This window comes from Lachancea thermotolerans (assembly GCF_000142805.1).
Source record: "Lachancea thermotolerans CBS 6340 chromosome A complete sequence".
NCBI lineage: Eukaryota > Fungi > Ascomycota > Saccharomycetes > Saccharomycetales > Saccharomycetaceae > Lachancea > Lachancea thermotolerans.
In genome coordinates, this window is record NC_013077.1 from 441,782 (window position 1) to 458,187 (window position 16,406).

The following is a 16,406-nucleotide window of genomic DNA, read 5'->3' on the forward strand; positions in this document are numbered from 1 at the left end:
TACGTCGGCAGAAAAGCTTGACTTATACTTGATTTGCCAGCATGCGTGTTCACCGTTGTAGTGCACCATTGAAATCTGATATAAACATCACTACAAGGTTTCCGATAAACAGAGATTTTTGTCGCAGCTAAAGCTGCTCCTGCACGTCCAATGTGAAGAATCATACAGCCGCGCCTCACGATCTGGCAAAAAGCCTTTGCAGGAAGAGCAGTTGGCAAATATATTCCTAACTGGGACGCAAAAATTCATAAAACGGCTCAAAAATGACTCTGCCCTATGCTTGGGTTCATTCCGCCACCACCAGTATCCGATTAGGCTCAGATTCCAACATACGTCTCCGTTGCCTTAGACTTAACGTGTGTCGGTCGTAGGCAGTGCTACGCTCATTTTAGGTTCAACTCTTAGAATTTCAAGGGCCAAATCACGTGGAACATTTGAAGCTATATAAGGATTCGGTGGCAAATAGGTTGAGCTTGAACAAAACCCCCTGGGTAGAGATAAGATCAATAACCATCGTTCAGATCGAGAGTTTATTCACGTAATTAGCTCGATTTAGGATGGCTGACGACAAGAAATCTTTACTGGACGCCTCTGGCGTCGAAAAGAGAGAGGAGGATGCTACCGCAACCGCGATTCTCAGACGCAAAAAGAAGGACAACATGCTGATGGTCGATGACGCTGTCAACGATGACAACTCAGTGATCGCGATCAATTCCAACACAATGGACTTGTTGCAGTTGTTCCGTGGTGATACAGTTCTGGTCAAGGGCAAAAAGCGCAAGGACACCGTCTTGATCGTGCTGATTGATGACGAGCTGGAGAACGGCGTGTGCCGTGTTAACCGTGTGGTGCGTAACAACTTGCGTATCCGCCTGGGTGACTTGGTCACGATCCATGCGTGCCCAGACATCAAGTACGCATCTCGGATTTCGGTGCTCCCTATTGCGGACACCGTTGAAGGTCTCACAGGCAGCCTGTTCGACGTTTACCTGAAGCCTTACTTCGTGGAAGCATACCGTCCTGTGAGAAAGGGCGACCACTTTGTTGTCAGAGGTGGTATGAGACAGGTCGAGTTCAAGGTCGTGGACGTCGAGCCCGAGGAATACGCTGTTGTCGCTCAAGACACAGTTATCCACTCTGAGGGTGAGCCAATCAACCGCGAAGACGAGGAGAACAACATCAATGAGGTCGGTTACGACGACATCGGTGGTTGCCGCAAGCAAATGGCTCAGATCAGAGAGCTCGTTGAGTTGCCTTTGAGACACCCTCAACTTTTCAAAGCCATTGGTATCAAGCCTCCAAGAGGTATTCTGATGTACGGTCCACCTGGTACCGGTAAAACGCTGATGGCAAGGGCCGTTGCCAACGAGACCGGCGCTTTCTTCTTCCTGATCAACGGTCCTGAAGTTATGTCCAAAATGGCCGGTGAATCGGAGTCGAACTTGCGTAAAGCTTTCGAAGAAGCTGAGAAAAACGCTCCCGCCATTATTTTCATCGACGAGATCGACTCTATCGCACCAAAGCGTGACAAGACCAACGGTGAAGTTGAGAGGAGAGTTGTGTCGCAGCTGTTGACCTTAATGGACGGTATGAAGGCAAGATCCAACGTTGTAGTGATTGCCGCTACCAACAGACCTAACTCGATCGACCCCGCTCTGAGAAGATTCGGTAGATTCGACCGTGAAGTCGACATTGGTATTCCAGACGCTACCGGTAGACTGGAAGTACTGCGCATTCACACCAAGAACATGAAGCTGGCTGACGACGTTGACCTCGAGGTGCTCGCTGCCGAAACGCATGGTTACGTTGGTGCTGATATAGCTTCCTTATGTTCTGAGGCTGCTATGCAACAGATTCGTGAGAAGATGGACATGATCGATTTGGATGAGGACGAAATTGATGCCGAGGTTCTTGACTCCCTGGGAGTTACTATGGACAACTTCAAGTTTGCCCTAGGCAACTCCAACCCATCTGCACTACGTGAGACTGTGGTGGAGAGCGTCAATGTTACATGGGACGACATTGGTGGCTTGGACGAAATCAAGGAGGAACTGAAGGAAACCGTCGAATACCCAGTCTTGCACCCAGACCAATACACAAAGTTTGGTTTGTCTCCTTCCAAGGGTGTGTTGTTCTACGGTCCTCCTGGTACTGGTAAGACTCTGTTGGCCAAGGCCGTTGCCACGGAAGTCTCAGCAAACTTCATCTCCGTCAAGGGTCCTGAACTTTTGAGTATGTGGTACGGTGAATCTGAGTCTAACATTCGTGACATCTTCGACAAAGCAAGAGCTGCGGCCCCAACTGTGGTCTTCCTGGATGAATTGGACTCCATTGCCAAGGCTAGAGGTGGCTCAGTTGGCGATGCTGGCGGTGCTTCCGACAGAGTTGTCAACCAGCTGTTGACGGAAATGGATGGTATGAACGCAAAGAAGAACGTTTTCGTCATTGGTGCCACAAACAGACCAGACCAGATAGATCCTGCTATTCTAAGACCTGGTAGATTGGATCAGCTGATATATGTTCCACTACCAGATGAGATGGCCAGACTTTCGATCCTGAATGCCCAACTCAGAAACACCCCTCTAGAGCCCGGCCTGGAGCTAAGCACAATCGCCAAAGCCACTCAAGGCTTCTCTGGTGCTGATCTGTCCTACATCGTCCAGAGAGCTGCCAAGTTTGCAATCAAAGACTCGATTGAGGCTCAGAGGAGAGCATTGGCTGAACAGCAGAGCCGTGTCAAGACAGAAGACGTGGAGATGGGTGATGGTGCCGAAGCTGCCGAGCCAGCCGCCGCTGACGAAGAAATCGAAGATGCTGTCCCTTACATCACAAAGGAGCACTTCTCTGAGGCCATGAAGACCGCCAAGCGCTCAGTCTCGGACGCTGAGCTGCGCCGTTACGAGGCTTACTCTCAACAAATGAAAGCATCCAGAGGCCAGTACAGCAACTTCAGCTTCGATGACTCTCCTAGTGCTAACCAGCCCGCGGGCACTAACGAGCGCTCCGGTGCTGCTTTCGGCGAAGGCGCCGAGGAGGATGACGACCTGTATAGCTGAGCTACTCATACCTTGACCCTTAATTGGCGACCCATGCCCGTTGTACCATGGTATGAAATCTGTGTGTAATGTCTAAAGAAAACCGTGAGATATAGTCGCGATCAAAGAGTCGGTAAAAGCCTGCACCCTTTCAATATAAAGTTCAAGAATACTGTTAGTATTACAATATAACTCTGATTCCGGATTAATTATAAAATGTGTGTACTTATGCAAATGGCAGACCTCAGGATTTCCTTTCCGTATCCTGAAGCATACTTCATTGAGAGCTTCCCTGCGCTCAAATATAAAACCTTTCGTTACCTCTGTTAGCCCCCCGCTCGAACTCGGAACTCAATCCTACTTGAATATTGATGCCCAGTTGGATTTGATACCGAATTTATTTTGACTGGAAACCGATTGTGTAGATCCAGGCAATCCCGTTTTCATGATAATTGGTCTCGCCAAATGGCTTTTCTCAGGTCTTGAAGGAGAACGCTTTGCGAGAGAAGGTGCTGCATAGCCAGGGACTGGCTTTGTTGACTGGTATGTGTAGCTATTTTCGTCAATGCGGTGGATGTTTGATGAATTCGAGTGCGGCAGTAGTGGCGTCCTTCTAGACCCCCCAGTCGATATCGTAGACATTGTAGCGCTCGAAACCAGCGATGGAATAGACATAGCGCTTGAAGAGCGAGAGTGCGAGTCGTGATAAGCCGCCAACCTGCTGCGGCTGGGCACTGGCGAGTTGAAAAAGAGATAGTCCTCCTTTTGCGACACCAGTTGGTCTTTGATGGGCGTCAGGAATGGCGAGAGGCACGTAACGAGATCCTGCGTGGAAATTCGCAGGTTCCAGTCGAAATACTCTAGCAGCTCCCGCTCTATGGTGTTGACTTCGCGCGTGTTGAGCAGACCATTAGTGTAGGAGGCCCAGTGCTTGTTCATGGGGGACGAGTCGTTGAGGTTCTTGGCAGCTATTATCAGGCAGCCCAGGAACACCCTATGGCGCGTAGTCTCCATGCCATGGACGTTCGCTGGGATAATCGAGCGCAGCTTCGACAGGTACACGGCCGTCGACATCAACGTTGGAGTCTGAACGTTGGATTGGACCACCAGCCCTTTGATGAAGTCCACCAATGAAACCACCTTCGCAGAGGACTCGCCCGTCCGCACCTGAATAACCGAGTTCGATGTCGAGGCCAGGAACTCGATCATTTCCATCGACACACGTCTTTTGTTGAACTGCAGCAATGCTTCCAAGTCTGACATATCGGGTTGGGCCTGTTCGCAGCGATATCTTGGCGCTTGCGCTATCCAAAACTTACCTCTTCAGTTATATACAAGACTGCGGGACTATGAACGAACTTATCACCAAACCCGCTAAACTAATCTAGAACTCGTGTGGTCTATCCTGCACTATGCGAATTTTCGTGGCCAGCATAGCACCAGCACGCTCATCTTACTTGACCAGCCGTTTTTTTCGCGTTTTGGCTATTTTTTCACAGAGTTTCGCGATCGCGAATGAGTTAGTGAGTTAACAAAATAGCAAGTGCCTCAGTAAATGGAGTTGCTGGACCAACAGGCATAGAGGCCGCAGAATGGTGGGGCACTGTTCTGGTCCATTCCTGGAGGTTGTCTAAGTCGTCTCAAAGCGGTCTATACGTCTGCTTTGTCCGTTAAATAATTCTTTCCTTGTTGTAGTCGAGAATCTATTGAATATGGAGAATGTCAGGCGCAGTAATGAATATCAGCTATTTTACCGCTGCCACGTATTGCGTTATTGAACCAACGTTGTGGTTTCGCCGGCACTTTCGCGGTGCCAATGTGGTTGGTGGCTTTGTAGTAGGCTGTCAAACAAGCGCCATCTCGTACAAGCAATTAAACGCGACTTTTGCAACGGCTTAAAGGTGGACGCGCCTCGATTCTGACTTGAGGGCGGGCACTTGACAACTATAGAAGGGCCGTCGAGAACTAAATATAAAAATCAGAACTAAGTTCAAGTAGAGAATATCAAAGAGCCCATGGTATTCTCATCAGGAAGGTAGTAGAACGCCATAGCGATCAAAACGTAGGTGACAATGCTCATGGCACCCTCGAGCCAGTGGGATTCACCGTCTTGCAACAAGTAATTCGAGAGGAAGACCGCAATGAATAGGGTGGTTGTCTCGAAAGGAGAGAATGACAAGCTCATTGGCACACCGATAGCCCACCCGACAAGCACCATGAAGGGGGTGACAAAGAGTGAGATTTGTAGAGACGAACCAATCGCAACGCCCAGCGCAAGATCCATCTTGTCCTTCCTGGCGACAATGACTGCGGTGACATGCTCAGCAGCGTTTCCGACAATGGGAATAATGATCAGACCAATGAAAGTCTTGGACAAGCCGGAAGAAGCAACCACATTGTCAATGCTGCCCACTAGGAAATCAGCGCAGAGTGAGACGAGTACAGTCGTGCCAGCCAAAAATGCCAATGATGACTTGATGGAGAGCTTTGAGCCCTTAGTGTGCTGGTCCACTGTTCTGTCAGTTTCGACCTCACGCTGCTCAAAGAGGTGATGATGGGTCTTCAGCTGGAACCACAAGAAGAGTACGTAGACAATCAGTAGAACAATAGAGGTACCGCGGGACAGCTCAAGGAGCTTCTCATTGATCAGAAGGTCCTGTCTCTTGTTGTTGTCAGGCAGCGACAGTCTGAAAGCAGCTGGGATCAGCAGTGAAGCGCACGAGATCGCAAGCAGCGAGGACATTGTCTGAGCAGCTGTCTGGTTGAACCTTTGGAACTCTCTGTTGTAGCCTCCGGCGACGAAGCAAAATCCTACGACCAATAGAAGGTTGGACAGGATACTACCCAGCATTGAGGCTTGCACGATAGTGACCTGGCCCTTGGACAGCGCGATGATAGAGACGATGAGTTCAACGGCGTTGCCCAGGGTGGCGTTCAGCAGGCCTCCCAAGGTCGACCCCGCCTTGTCAGCGAGTTCTTCCGTGGCGTATGCCAGCATGGCGGCCAAGGGGATGATAGCGATGAAGTTCAAGAGGAAGACCCAGGTGTCAGAGAAGTGGCTATACCCGAAAAACAGCCCTAGTGGCACGAAAACCGCCAAGTAGTTGACTGGAGACGAGCGAAACACAATCTTGATGTCTCTCCAGACAGCTTGCAAAGCAGAGCGCTTCTGCGTTCTTGCGCTCTGAGGCAACAATGGGGTGTTAGTGTCCATTTTGAGTTTTAACCAATGGTATGGAGCCGGCTGGCTTGGATGGCGATGACTAGGTATTTAACAAGTACACCTTTATGCCACTGATTGAGTATTATCAAATCGCTATGGCTGTCTAAGTATTGAAGGCTTTGTGCTTTCCAACTGCTCAGTATCGCTATTGAATCCCTGGAACTCTGGTCAAGTTTGCAAGCTTTGTTTCAGAAAGGTTGCGCTAACGCGCATCTTCGCAAAGTCTTTATCAATTAAAAAATCGGTACCGAAATTTTAAAAAAACGTTACATATGCCATTAAATGTCGCAATTCCAGCAACAAAGAGCCGCCGATTTGGTCATTAAAGGCCATTTTGTAGATGTGATTGTCAGGGGCTTAATGTGGCAAAGTCAATTGCACTTCCGGCGCTTAAATTGGTTGGGAGAACCGAGCTTAGCGCACTTTCTTGTCTTGGACAACCATCACTGTTCAATGGTGGCAACGATGCCCCCCACAAAAATCGCGAAGGCCCACACGGTAATTCCGGCTATAGGAAAGCTTTGGTGGGATGCTAAGGACCGCCATGTAGTCATCAGGGCCCGGAAAAAACGTAAAATCCCCAGCTCATTGTCTCCCTCGGATCCTGAAATGTCTTGGGTGTAGATGGAGTTCACCACAAAAAGCTGGTTCGAGGTGATGTACTGGAGGCTCTGAGGATTGGAGGTATGCGCATGCAGGTCAGAGCTTGTCAGTTTTCGAGTATTTTTGTAGTCTTCGCCGTCCTCGTCACTCCATAAGAAGAGAAACACGCTTGCAATGAAGCTGAAGACCGACAGGGGCAGGACCAGGCTTAGCACGAAGAACCCAAATGGGCGGGACCCGAAGTAGATAACCGCGGACGTGAACAGGCGGTTGTGACCCGGGACGTAGATGAAGTACATCGAGATAAGCAGGGCGTGACCGACCGCGAGCAGGATGCTGTCTGCGACAAGCAAGTTTAGAACGAGAATGTCCTTCAGAAACTTTCTAATGGAAACGACTTCTGGAAAATAGGTCACGGTGCCGCCGTACAGCCCGGGCCGCTTACGGTCATTGCGAGACCTAGGATGAGGCCCCTGCTCCGGGTCGCGTAGTAGGGAGATGGAGCTATCGCTGAAGCTCACAAAGACGGTGTCGGCAGAAGCGCCCTCCGCAGCCGCGCTGTTAGGCGACTGCGCGCCCTGAGGGGGCTGGCTGTTCTCATGGCAGTAGACGTTCTCCGAGATGTGAGAGGTGCGACGCTTCACGTCGATGCATTTGGACAATGTGATGTTGCTTCGGGCGAGGTCCTGCTCGTCCTGCATCATCTTGCTCTCTAGCTGCCTCTTGGCAGACTCTGGCGACGGCACCTCCTCGTAGCTGTAGAAGTTTTCGACAAGGCACACCATGAACTCGGACAAGGCCCACGAGATGCCAAAAATACAGGACTGTCGCGGTATTATATGCCAAAAAGTATCGTCGAGGGAGCTTCGCGCATGCGTCTCCTGCGCCTGTGGGTAGGCCAGGCAGAAGATGATCAGCAAGTAGAGCCAATCATTGAGTGGGAAGTCCACAAATAGGTTGAAGAGAACGAAACGCGGGCTCACCATCAGAACGAAGTCTCGAACGAAATACAGTGCCAGGGGCGAGAAGAAGCCCAGGAGCGAGGTCCGGAAGTAGTCCTGGCCCACCGGCCTGAACATGGCATCATCGTCATATTGCGAGATTAGGAGTTGTGAAAGACTGAAAGCGGCGACAAACAGGACAACGAGGTTGAGAAACACAATGGCACTCACCCAGGGCTTGCTCGAACACACGAGCGGCATAAAGTACGGCGAAACATAGCTAATTCTAGCCATCTTACGACGACTGACCCAGGCTTGTTGGTGTCATTATTGAATGATGGATCATTTCCGGAAAATTTCAGCGCAGGCAAAGATAATGGAAACGTTACCAGGGACAATAATCCATACATGACCCGGCTCATAGACAGGGAGGCTAAGTCGCGCCACACTGCGCGTCGGCCGCGGAGACGGCCTCAAGACGAGGACCGCGGGCAGCGGGACTGTTACCAAAACATCGTATTTCATTAGCCAAAAGCTGAACGGCAGAGCCCCCAGGAGGCGGTACATAACTCATACAAAAGACGCGCCACGCCGCGCCGAGAAGCGGTCGGGCCCCATAATCCGAATCAGCGAAGAAATCTATCCCAAAAACCATTATATAATCCCAGTAGTGTTACAGGCGAGGCCAGGAGCCTTGCGATCACAGTTTTTCCAGATGGAAAACGCGCACGAAGTCGGACGCCGACGGGTTGTCGCTACTCCTTCGCATGCGCGGGTGCGGCTTGTGGTTTTCGACCAGCCGCAGCAGCGGCTGCTGTGCCTGCTGCTGCGTGTCTTGCTGCTGGGAAAGTGCTTTCTTGGAGGGGTTGCTACGGGCCGGCTTCGAGACGCGGGCCGGCGCGCCGCGCGATGGGCTGGCCGGCGCCGAGGGCGCGTGCACGAGCCTTGGGCTCCTGTGGGACTCGCTCAGGCACCGGTTGCGGAAGAACTCCACCTCCTTTTTGATCAGGCTGTTCTCGACTGCGAGCCGCGAGTCCCACGCGCTGCGGTTCTCCAGCTGCGCCAGGCGCGCCTGCAGCGACCAGTGCGAGATCGCTGTCAGCGACTGATTGAGCACGGAGAGCAGCCGCGGGATGTCCAGCGCCGCGCCGGCCGCGTAGCGGTCGTCGCCGGCCTGCGCCTCGAGCTCCTGGATCGTCTCCGCGAGTGCCACTTCGAGCTCCCGCGTGCTCTGCACGGACGGCGACTCCAGCGGCGACCGGCTCGCGGGGCTGCTGCCGTGCAGCCCCAGCGACCCCGGCGAGTCCTTGGACGCCCGCGGCTCCTCGGGCGTGAGCACCTGTAGCGTGGGTTTATCTTGGTGCGCGGTGCGCTCCGCCGTGGCACCTGCTGTGCCCGGCATCTGGTGGTTATTCACGTGGATCGTAGTTTTTGCCGTTGCAACTGCCAACAGAAGACGTAAGAGTGCGATCGACGTGCGAACGTGGGTCAAAAAGCTGCAGAAGTCCGCGATTTTTCGCTCGGAACGACCTTCCAGTAACTCTGTCTACCGTCCCGTTGCCCGATTCCCCCGCGGTGCGCCACCAACTCGCCTATCTCTTATATGCCTGTGCTGCTGGCTGCGCGATGAGCTGGATCCCGAATTTTTTACTGCTCTCCTGGTAATTCGATGGAAAAAAAAAGTACACTGTCATCTGAGAGGGCTGCGGACGCCCTTTGCGCTTGCAGGAGTAGGCAAATGCGACGGTCCTCCCTGCATGCAGCGACCGTTGCCTACGCCAACGGCTGCGGAAGGCGGCGGCTAGAAGGGTGCGGAGCGGACGCAGGAGCACGCGAGACAAGGCACGGGATCTGCGGCAGCGAAGAGCTGGAGACGTGCGGGAGAAGCAATTGAGAGGCGACAAGGGCGGCGACGGAGCGGCAACAAAGAAGCCGCTTCGGCACGCACAGGCACGCACAGGCACCGGCGGAGGCACCAATGGAGGTGCGGGCCACGGCCGGCGCCGGACGCCGAACGCGTATGTAGTGACAAACTGATGGTTATTAGATTTATGTAGTTACTTGGTTCAGCTCGGGTCGCTTAGTCGAACAAACCGAAACCCATGTCATCGTCAGACTCCTCAGCGGCCTCCTCTGGAGCGGCCTCCTCGGCGGCGGCGTCACCACCAGCGGCGGCAGCGGAAGCAGAGCCGGCGGCTGGGGCAGCGGAGCCAGCGGCGTGGAAGCCAGACAGGATCTCCTTGAGGTCCTTACCCTCTAGGGCCTTGGCGAAGGTCTCAGCCCAGATCTGCGGGGGGAAGTTAGTAGAAGCTCGCGTGGGAGGAACGGACAACACGTGACCCGCGGATCACGTGACGGCCCGGAGCGGACGGGAACGCAGCGCGGGGCCCGGGGATCGCGCGCTGGCGCTCGCGCCCCCTCCGGCCGCGCCAGTTCAAGCGGCACATACGTTGTCGATGGAGGCACCGGCGGCCTTGGTCAGGGTGGTCAGGCTGTCGGCGGTGATGTCCAAACCGGCATCAGCCAAGATCAGAGAGGCGTAGGAGATAACAGCGTCAGACATTGCAGTGATTCGAGGTACTACCAGGAGAAGTGCGCTGGCCTAACTGCCTGTGCGAAAAAGACCTTGTTTTACACCAGAGGAAAGGCGAGAGGGCAGAGAGCAGAGAGCAGAGAGGACGAGTGCGTGGGGCCGGCGCGCCCGCGCGTGCCGTGCCCAGTGACCGCGACTGAAAAAATGAGCGCTTCTGCGCCGGTTTCCGAATCGGGCAAGCGCCGGCGTCGGCACCGAACGTGCGCGCTGCGTGGGGGCCGACGCCGAGCCGCGAGGGCGCGGCTCGGCGCGGCCACAAAGTGAGACCGGGCCGCGTGTGTGGGTGTACAGTCCCGGATGTGTGGGTGCGCAGTCAAACATCCGAGTGCGCGGGTTGCCCCGGAAACGAGAAAAGGCTGCGCCGCACACGTGGATCACCACGCACGTGGGCCGCCACCTCGCGGCACGTGCGCGGAACTGCGGCGCGGGCCGCCCTGGACACATAACCTTATTTCACAGCTGGCAGACTCCGCGCAGCCGCGCGTAGCGCCGCACCTCACCGCGTCTTCGTCGCGGTGCCGCGCCGGGAACTGCGGAACGTGGTCAACGTGTCTACGCGAACAGAGAAGGCGCGCCAGGGCCTAAGAGTGGAAGCGCACGTGCCGGGGCACGCAGGCGGCGCGGTCACGTGAGCACGGCACCTCGCCCATCGCACGTGACCGCCGCGCCTCTGCCAAGAATTTCGTAGCGTCGGAACGGCCCAAGCACCCTGGTGGGTCGCGTACGCGTGTGTGTGGAACGCACCCTACCATTTGCGCGTCTGGCCCCAACCACACCGTCGTCTCGCACCCGGCCCTCACCAATGCCTCGTTTCACACCTGCACCTTCGCGCCCGTGCGACCCCAACAGGCCACCTGCCAGGTCACAGGTCGCAGGTCACACAAGCCATTACATTACACTACACACCAGCTCAGGGCCTTGTTGACCCGTGTTTGCACGTGCCAACTCAACGGGCGGCGCGCCGCTCTCTCCCGCCGCCGCCGCCGCCGTCCTTAATCTCTTTGCTGACACACACACCACAACAATGACTAAATGATGGGCGCTCGCGCCATCGATGACTACATGAGATAATATGCGAGTATGCGCCAGCGGGGGCAATACAGCGATACAGCGTGCTTGTAGTTGCGCGCTTGTGCCCTAGAAAGTTCTGGACGGCTATGTGGCTTTTACGATATCAAAACACGGCGAACAAATTATGGAAGAAAAATTTTGTCTCGGAGTCATTTCCAGAATCACAACCACACCCTGGGCGTTATTATGTCAGGGCAATAATGACTGATGGGTGAGCAAAACATGGCGGATTCGATATATAATAGAAGCGTTGGAGCGGCGTAGAGCGCAGGACTAGTAGACTTGTAGACCAAGCATCAGCACTACACACACCAGAACACTACTCATCGAGTGTCCTCGCGACAGAGCACTGGAACACGAATAGTACACACGCGCAAGCCACGCACACAGAGCACACACACGTGAGCACTCTGACAAATCACACACGTGACCGATTACAAAGCACACAAGCACACACGCGCATCAGCAAACACACCCTACACACAACCATGAGTTATAACACACAGGACTTCCTCGAGGACGGAGACGTGTTCTCGTTCTCGCTCGCACAGGGCGCGCCCGCGTCGCTGCTGCCCAGCACGCCGCTCTCCGGCGCCAGTGACCTGATTTCGGGCGACGACGACCTCCTGCTGCAGTCGCCCTTCCTGGACGCGATGTCGCGCGACGACGACGAAGACCACGCTGGCGACGAGCTGTTCGCGCTGGAGAACGAGCCCCAGCTGCTGCCCTCCTACGACATGACCCACATCACCGCCAAGGCGCCAGTACCGAGCGCCTTCGAGTGCGTGCCCGCGCCCGACGACGACGAGTTCGCGGACGCCGCGCAGCACAACTACCGGCTCTGGCTCGCGGGCGTCTGAAACGCGCGCGGGCGGCGGGCCGCCGGCGACAGAGCAAAGCTACGGGCAGGAGCGCGACTACAACGACAGGCAACAACAAGAACGCCTGCGGTATCACATGCATACCGCCAGCTAACTAAGTAGCAATTGTCTAGAACCAGCATTTTCGGTTTATAGCTAATAATGGGATATACGGAGCATAGAGATAGACATTCGGCACGCGGGCCGCGCGGGCCGCGCTGGCGCCTTATCATGAAGCTTTTCGCGCGGGGGATGACGAGAGCATTACACCAGACGCGAGAGCTACGCCAAACGCAACGCGCGTGCCACAGCGGCGGCCGGGTCACGTGCAATGAGGGCTGGACTGAGCGATTGAAACCACGTGACTTAACATATCTCTCGCTTTCGACGGATGAGATCATGTCACGTGACAAGAAGCTAGTCGTTATTGACGACAGCCTTCGGTCACATTTATATCACGTGCCAGACCCGTGACACGGCAGCCGCCGCGGCGGCTTCGTCGCCACTGGAGACCGATCCCCTTGTGCCCGGATTCACGCGTTCCCCGCCTCGCTGTGCATGAAGGGGCGTGAACGCCGGATGAGGTCGATGGCAAAAGGTATAAAAGCAGGCGGTTCGAGCGCGTACAGGTCTTGCTCTCCTTGCTCTCCCTGATCTCGAGCGTTAGTTGATCCATCACACAAGTGCTGGGGAGGCTAAGACAGCCTGCATACACCGCCAGCGAAGCAAGGCCAGCCACGCAGCAGCGGCTTCCGTATATAGATCAATAAGCAAGTGCACGCAGCGCAGACACCGAGGCGATGTCGCAGGTTTACAAATCAGAACTCAAAGACGAGTTCGTGGACGCCACGCTCGAGGAGCGGCGGCTGCACGAGAACAAGACGCGCAAGAAGTACTGGCTCAAGTGGGGGCCGTACCTCAGCGAGCGCGCGTGGGCCACGGTCCGCGAAGACTACTCCGACAGCGGCGACGCGTGGACGCACTTCCCGTTCGAGCACGCGGCGTCGCGCGTGTTCCGGTGGGGCGAGGACGGTATCTTCGGCGTCTCCGACAACCGCCAGCTGGTGTGCCTCAACCTCGCGATGTGGAACGGCCACGACCAGATCATCAAGGAGCGCATGTTCGGCGTGACGGGCCCCCAGGGCAACCACGGCGAGGACGTCAAGGAGCTCTACTACTACATCGACAGCACTCCGACCCACTCGTACATGAAGGCGCTCTACAAGTACCCGTTTGCCAAGGCGTACCCCTACGAGGAGCTGGTGGCCAAGAACGGCGAGCGCGGCTACCAGGACCGCGAGTTCGAGGTATACGAGATCGACGGCCTCTACTCCAGCGAGGAGCACGGTGACACCCCCTACTTTGACGTGGTCTTCGAGATGGCCAAGGGCGACGACAACCCGAACGACCTTAACTTCCGTGTCACGGCGTACAACAGAAGCGACAAGCGCGCGGGCGAGCTCTACCTCATGCCACAGGTGTTCTTTAGGAACACCTGGGGATGGTGCCGGCAGACCGCCACCAAGCCCGAGTTGAAGAAAGGTGGTAGCAACTACATCGACGTCCAATGCGAGAAATACGGCAAGAGGACGGCGATATTCGCGCCTTCGCCGGGCGGCTTCGACGACGAGGACACAGAAACGCAGGACGTTGAACCCCAGCTGCTCTTTACCGAGAACGAGTCGAACCTTGAGAAGCTTTTTGACAGCGGGCCCAATCCTGCGCCCTATGCCAAGGACGCGTTCCAGGAGTACGTTGTTGAGCAGAACGGCGAAGCGGTCAATCCAGAAAACAAAGGTACCAAGAGTTGTGCTGTCTATCATTTCCCTAAGATCCCTCCAGGCGAGTACGTTACTATCAGATACAAGTTTACAGACGTCCAACTGGCTCAGTATGAAGATGAATTGGTGATAGACGAAGAGGAATTCGATTCCATTTTTGATAGACGTGAAGAGGAAGCTGACAATTTCTACTGGAAAATCACTCCTCTCCATATCAGCGATGAGCTAAGGAATGTCCAAAGACAGGCGTTCGCGGGCCTGATGTGGTCCAAACAGTTTTACCATTTCATCCAGGACCAGTGGTACAACGGCGACCCCAACGTCAAGCCTCGTCCCCCACCAAACAGGGCTAATGGGAGGAACAAGGACTGGAAGCACATGTACACCGACGATATACTGTCACTCCCCGATAAGTGGGAGTACCCGTTTTTCGCCTCGTGGGACACGGCTTTCCACTGCATCCCGCTCTCTATGGTGGATCCAGAGTTTGCTAAGCACCAACTGGACATCATGACACGCGAGTGGTACATGCACCCCAACGGACAAATGCCCGCTTACGAGTGGAATTTTAGCGATGTTAACCCACCCGTGCACGCCTGGGCTGTCTACCGCGTTTTCAAAATTGAAAGAAACATGTACAAACGCGAAGATCGAGTGTTCTTGGAGCGTGTGTTCCAAAAACTGCTTCTAAATTTTACTTGGTGGGTGAACCGCAAAGACTCGAATGGCCAAAACGTGTTTGAGGGCGGGTTTTTGGGGCTTGACAACATCGGAGTTTTCAACAGATCCGAACCATTACCAACTGGTGGTACTCTCGAGCAGGCTGACTCCACTGGCTGGATGGCGTTTTTCAGTCTGCAAATGCTGAACATAGCGCTGGAGCTGGCTAAGGAGAACCCGGTTTATGAGGATATAGCCTCCAAGTTTTTTGAGCACTTCATACTCATCAGTGACGCCATGTCATTCAGGTACACGAAGAACACCGAATCCGAGGAATTTCAAGAAGAAATCAAAGAGTCTTTGTGGAATGAGGAAGACCAATTTTATTACGACGCTATTTCGTGGGGCGGTCCATTCAAGCAGCAGCTGCCCATTAGGTCCTTGGTGGGTTTGATTCCGCTGTACGCATGTATGACCTTAGAGCCGCAAATCCTAGACAAGTTCCCCAGCTTCAAGAAGCGGGTAGACTGGTTCATCAACAACAAGAGCGAGATTTTCGATAGAAATATTGCCTCAATGAAATATAGAGGTGTTGGCGAAAGGCTGTTGCTGTCCTTAGTAAACAAAGACAGATTAGAGGCCATTCTCCGTCGTATGCTCGATGAGACCGAATTCCTTTCCGATTACGGTATCAGGTCTTTATCCAAGTATCACGAAGAGCACCCATTTGTTATGGACGTGAACGGGAACAAGTATGAGGTGAAATACCTCTCCGGCGAGTCCGACTCTGGGATGTTTGGAGGCAACTCCAACTGGCGTGGCCCAATCTGGTTCCCAGTTAACTTCCTGCTGATCGAGTCTCTACAACGGTTTTTCCTCTACTATGGACCTGAATTCAAGGTTGAATGCCCTGTTGGCTCCGGTGTTTTCTTGAACTTGGCCGAGGTTGCGGAAGAGCTTGAGCACCGGCTCATTCACGTATTCATGCCAGATGAAAACGGAAACAGGGCCTGCTATGAAGGAGACAACTCCGAGATGTTGTCCCAGGACGAGTATTTCAGGGACCTCGTTCCATTTTATGAGTACTTTGACGGCGACACTGGTAGGGGCTTGGGCGCTTCACATCAGTGCGGCTGGACTGCATTGGTGGCAAAGTGGATCCATGACGCAGGCGTCTCTTGTATAAGGCTACCGCGCAGCTCCAGGGGTTCGCGTTCTGCCAGCATTTCTTCAAAGGCCTCATCTCCCGTGAGGCCCGTGATGCCAGGCAGAATGGCAAGGAGAAAGTCCGCGAAATCGCTGGTTAACCTCACCGGCACCTTACTCGATCTGACAGAAGAGGAAAAGCGCATCTACCAGCTTGGCAGCGTTCCCCACACTCAGGTCCGTTCCACGTCCAACGCAGGGACCGCAGCGGATAAAGATGAGAGAAAGGGCGCTAGCCAAGAACAATCAGCACGTTACGAAGCCGACTCCGACTTCAAAGCACCCACCTCACACTCATCTGAGGCGAAGGTCATTGAAGATCTTAAGAAAAAGATGGATTCCTTCAACCTGACAGATGATGCCAATGAGCGGGCCGATGAGGAGGAACTCTTGAATGAGAATAAGTAAGTAGTACGCGCACAAAGTAAAAATT

At 54.2% G+C, this 16,406-nt stretch overlaps 8 protein-coding genes across 8 annotated transcripts; 3 read left to right on the forward strand and 5 right to left on the reverse strand.

Annotated features, from left to right (window-relative positions):
• Nucleotides 1–557: 557 nt before the first annotated feature.
• CDC48 (AAA family ATPase CDC48) lies at nucleotides 558–3,056 on the forward strand (the record flags this gene model as incomplete). Its single annotated transcript, XM_002551643.1, has 1 exon — nucleotides 558–3,056. The coding sequence occupies one exon, from the start codon at nucleotides 558–560 to the stop codon at nucleotides 3,054–3,056; it is 2,499 nt and encodes an 832-aa protein (XP_002551689.1).
• A 336-nt stretch (nucleotides 3,057–3,392) lies between these two features.
• On the reverse strand, nucleotides 3,393–4,298 carry PCL2 (cyclin PCL2; the record flags this gene model as incomplete). The annotated part of the gene is made up of 1 exon (XM_002551644.1): nucleotides 3,393–4,298. The coding sequence occupies one exon, from the start codon at nucleotides 4,296–4,298 to the stop codon at nucleotides 3,393–3,395; it is 906 nt and encodes a 301-aa protein (XP_002551690.1).
• A 727-nt stretch (nucleotides 4,299–5,025) lies between these two features.
• VCX1 (Vcx1p) lies at nucleotides 5,026–6,249 on the reverse strand (the record flags this gene model as incomplete). The annotated part of the gene is made up of 1 exon (XM_002551645.1): nucleotides 5,026–6,249. The coding sequence occupies one exon, from the start codon at nucleotides 6,247–6,249 to the stop codon at nucleotides 5,026–5,028; it is 1,224 nt and encodes a 407-aa protein (XP_002551691.1).
• A 452-nt stretch (nucleotides 6,250–6,701) lies between these two features.
• Nucleotides 6,702–8,096, reverse strand: AIT1 (Ait1p; the record flags this gene model as incomplete). The annotated part of the gene is made up of 1 exon (XM_002551646.1): nucleotides 6,702–8,096. One exon carries the CDS (start codon nucleotides 8,094–8,096, stop codon nucleotides 6,702–6,704), a length of 1,395 nt encoding a protein of 464 aa, XP_002551692.1.
• Nucleotides 8,097–8,502: 406 nt separating this feature from the next.
• Nucleotides 8,503–9,204, reverse strand: KLTH0A05412g (uncharacterized protein; the record flags this gene model as incomplete). The annotated part of the gene is made up of 1 exon (XM_002551647.1): nucleotides 8,503–9,204. The coding sequence occupies one exon, from the start codon at nucleotides 9,202–9,204 to the stop codon at nucleotides 8,503–8,505; it is 702 nt and encodes a 233-aa protein (XP_002551693.1).
• Nucleotides 9,205–9,882: 678 nt separating this feature from the next.
• Nucleotides 9,883–10,365, reverse strand: RPP1B (ribosomal protein P1 beta; the record flags this gene model as incomplete). Its single annotated transcript, XM_002551648.1, has 2 exons — nucleotides 9,883–10,089; nucleotides 10,252–10,365. The coding sequence occupies 2 exons, from the start codon at nucleotides 10,363–10,365 to the stop codon at nucleotides 9,883–9,885; spliced, it is 321 nt and encodes a 106-aa protein (XP_002551694.1).
• Nucleotides 10,366–11,954: 1,589 nt separating this feature from the next.
• KLTH0A05456g (KLTH0A05456p) lies at nucleotides 11,955–12,326 on the forward strand (the record flags this gene model as incomplete). Its single annotated transcript, XM_002551649.1, has 1 exon — nucleotides 11,955–12,326. The coding sequence occupies one exon, from the start codon at nucleotides 11,955–11,957 to the stop codon at nucleotides 12,324–12,326; it is 372 nt and encodes a 123-aa protein (XP_002551695.1).
• An 800-nt stretch (nucleotides 12,327–13,126) lies between these two features.
• On the forward strand, nucleotides 13,127–16,381 carry KLTH0A05478g (uncharacterized protein; the record flags this gene model as incomplete). The annotated part of the gene is made up of 1 exon (XM_002551650.1): nucleotides 13,127–16,381. The coding sequence occupies one exon, from the start codon at nucleotides 13,127–13,129 to the stop codon at nucleotides 16,379–16,381; it is 3,255 nt and encodes a 1,084-aa protein (XP_002551696.1).
• Nucleotides 16,382–16,406: the final 25 nt, after the last annotated feature.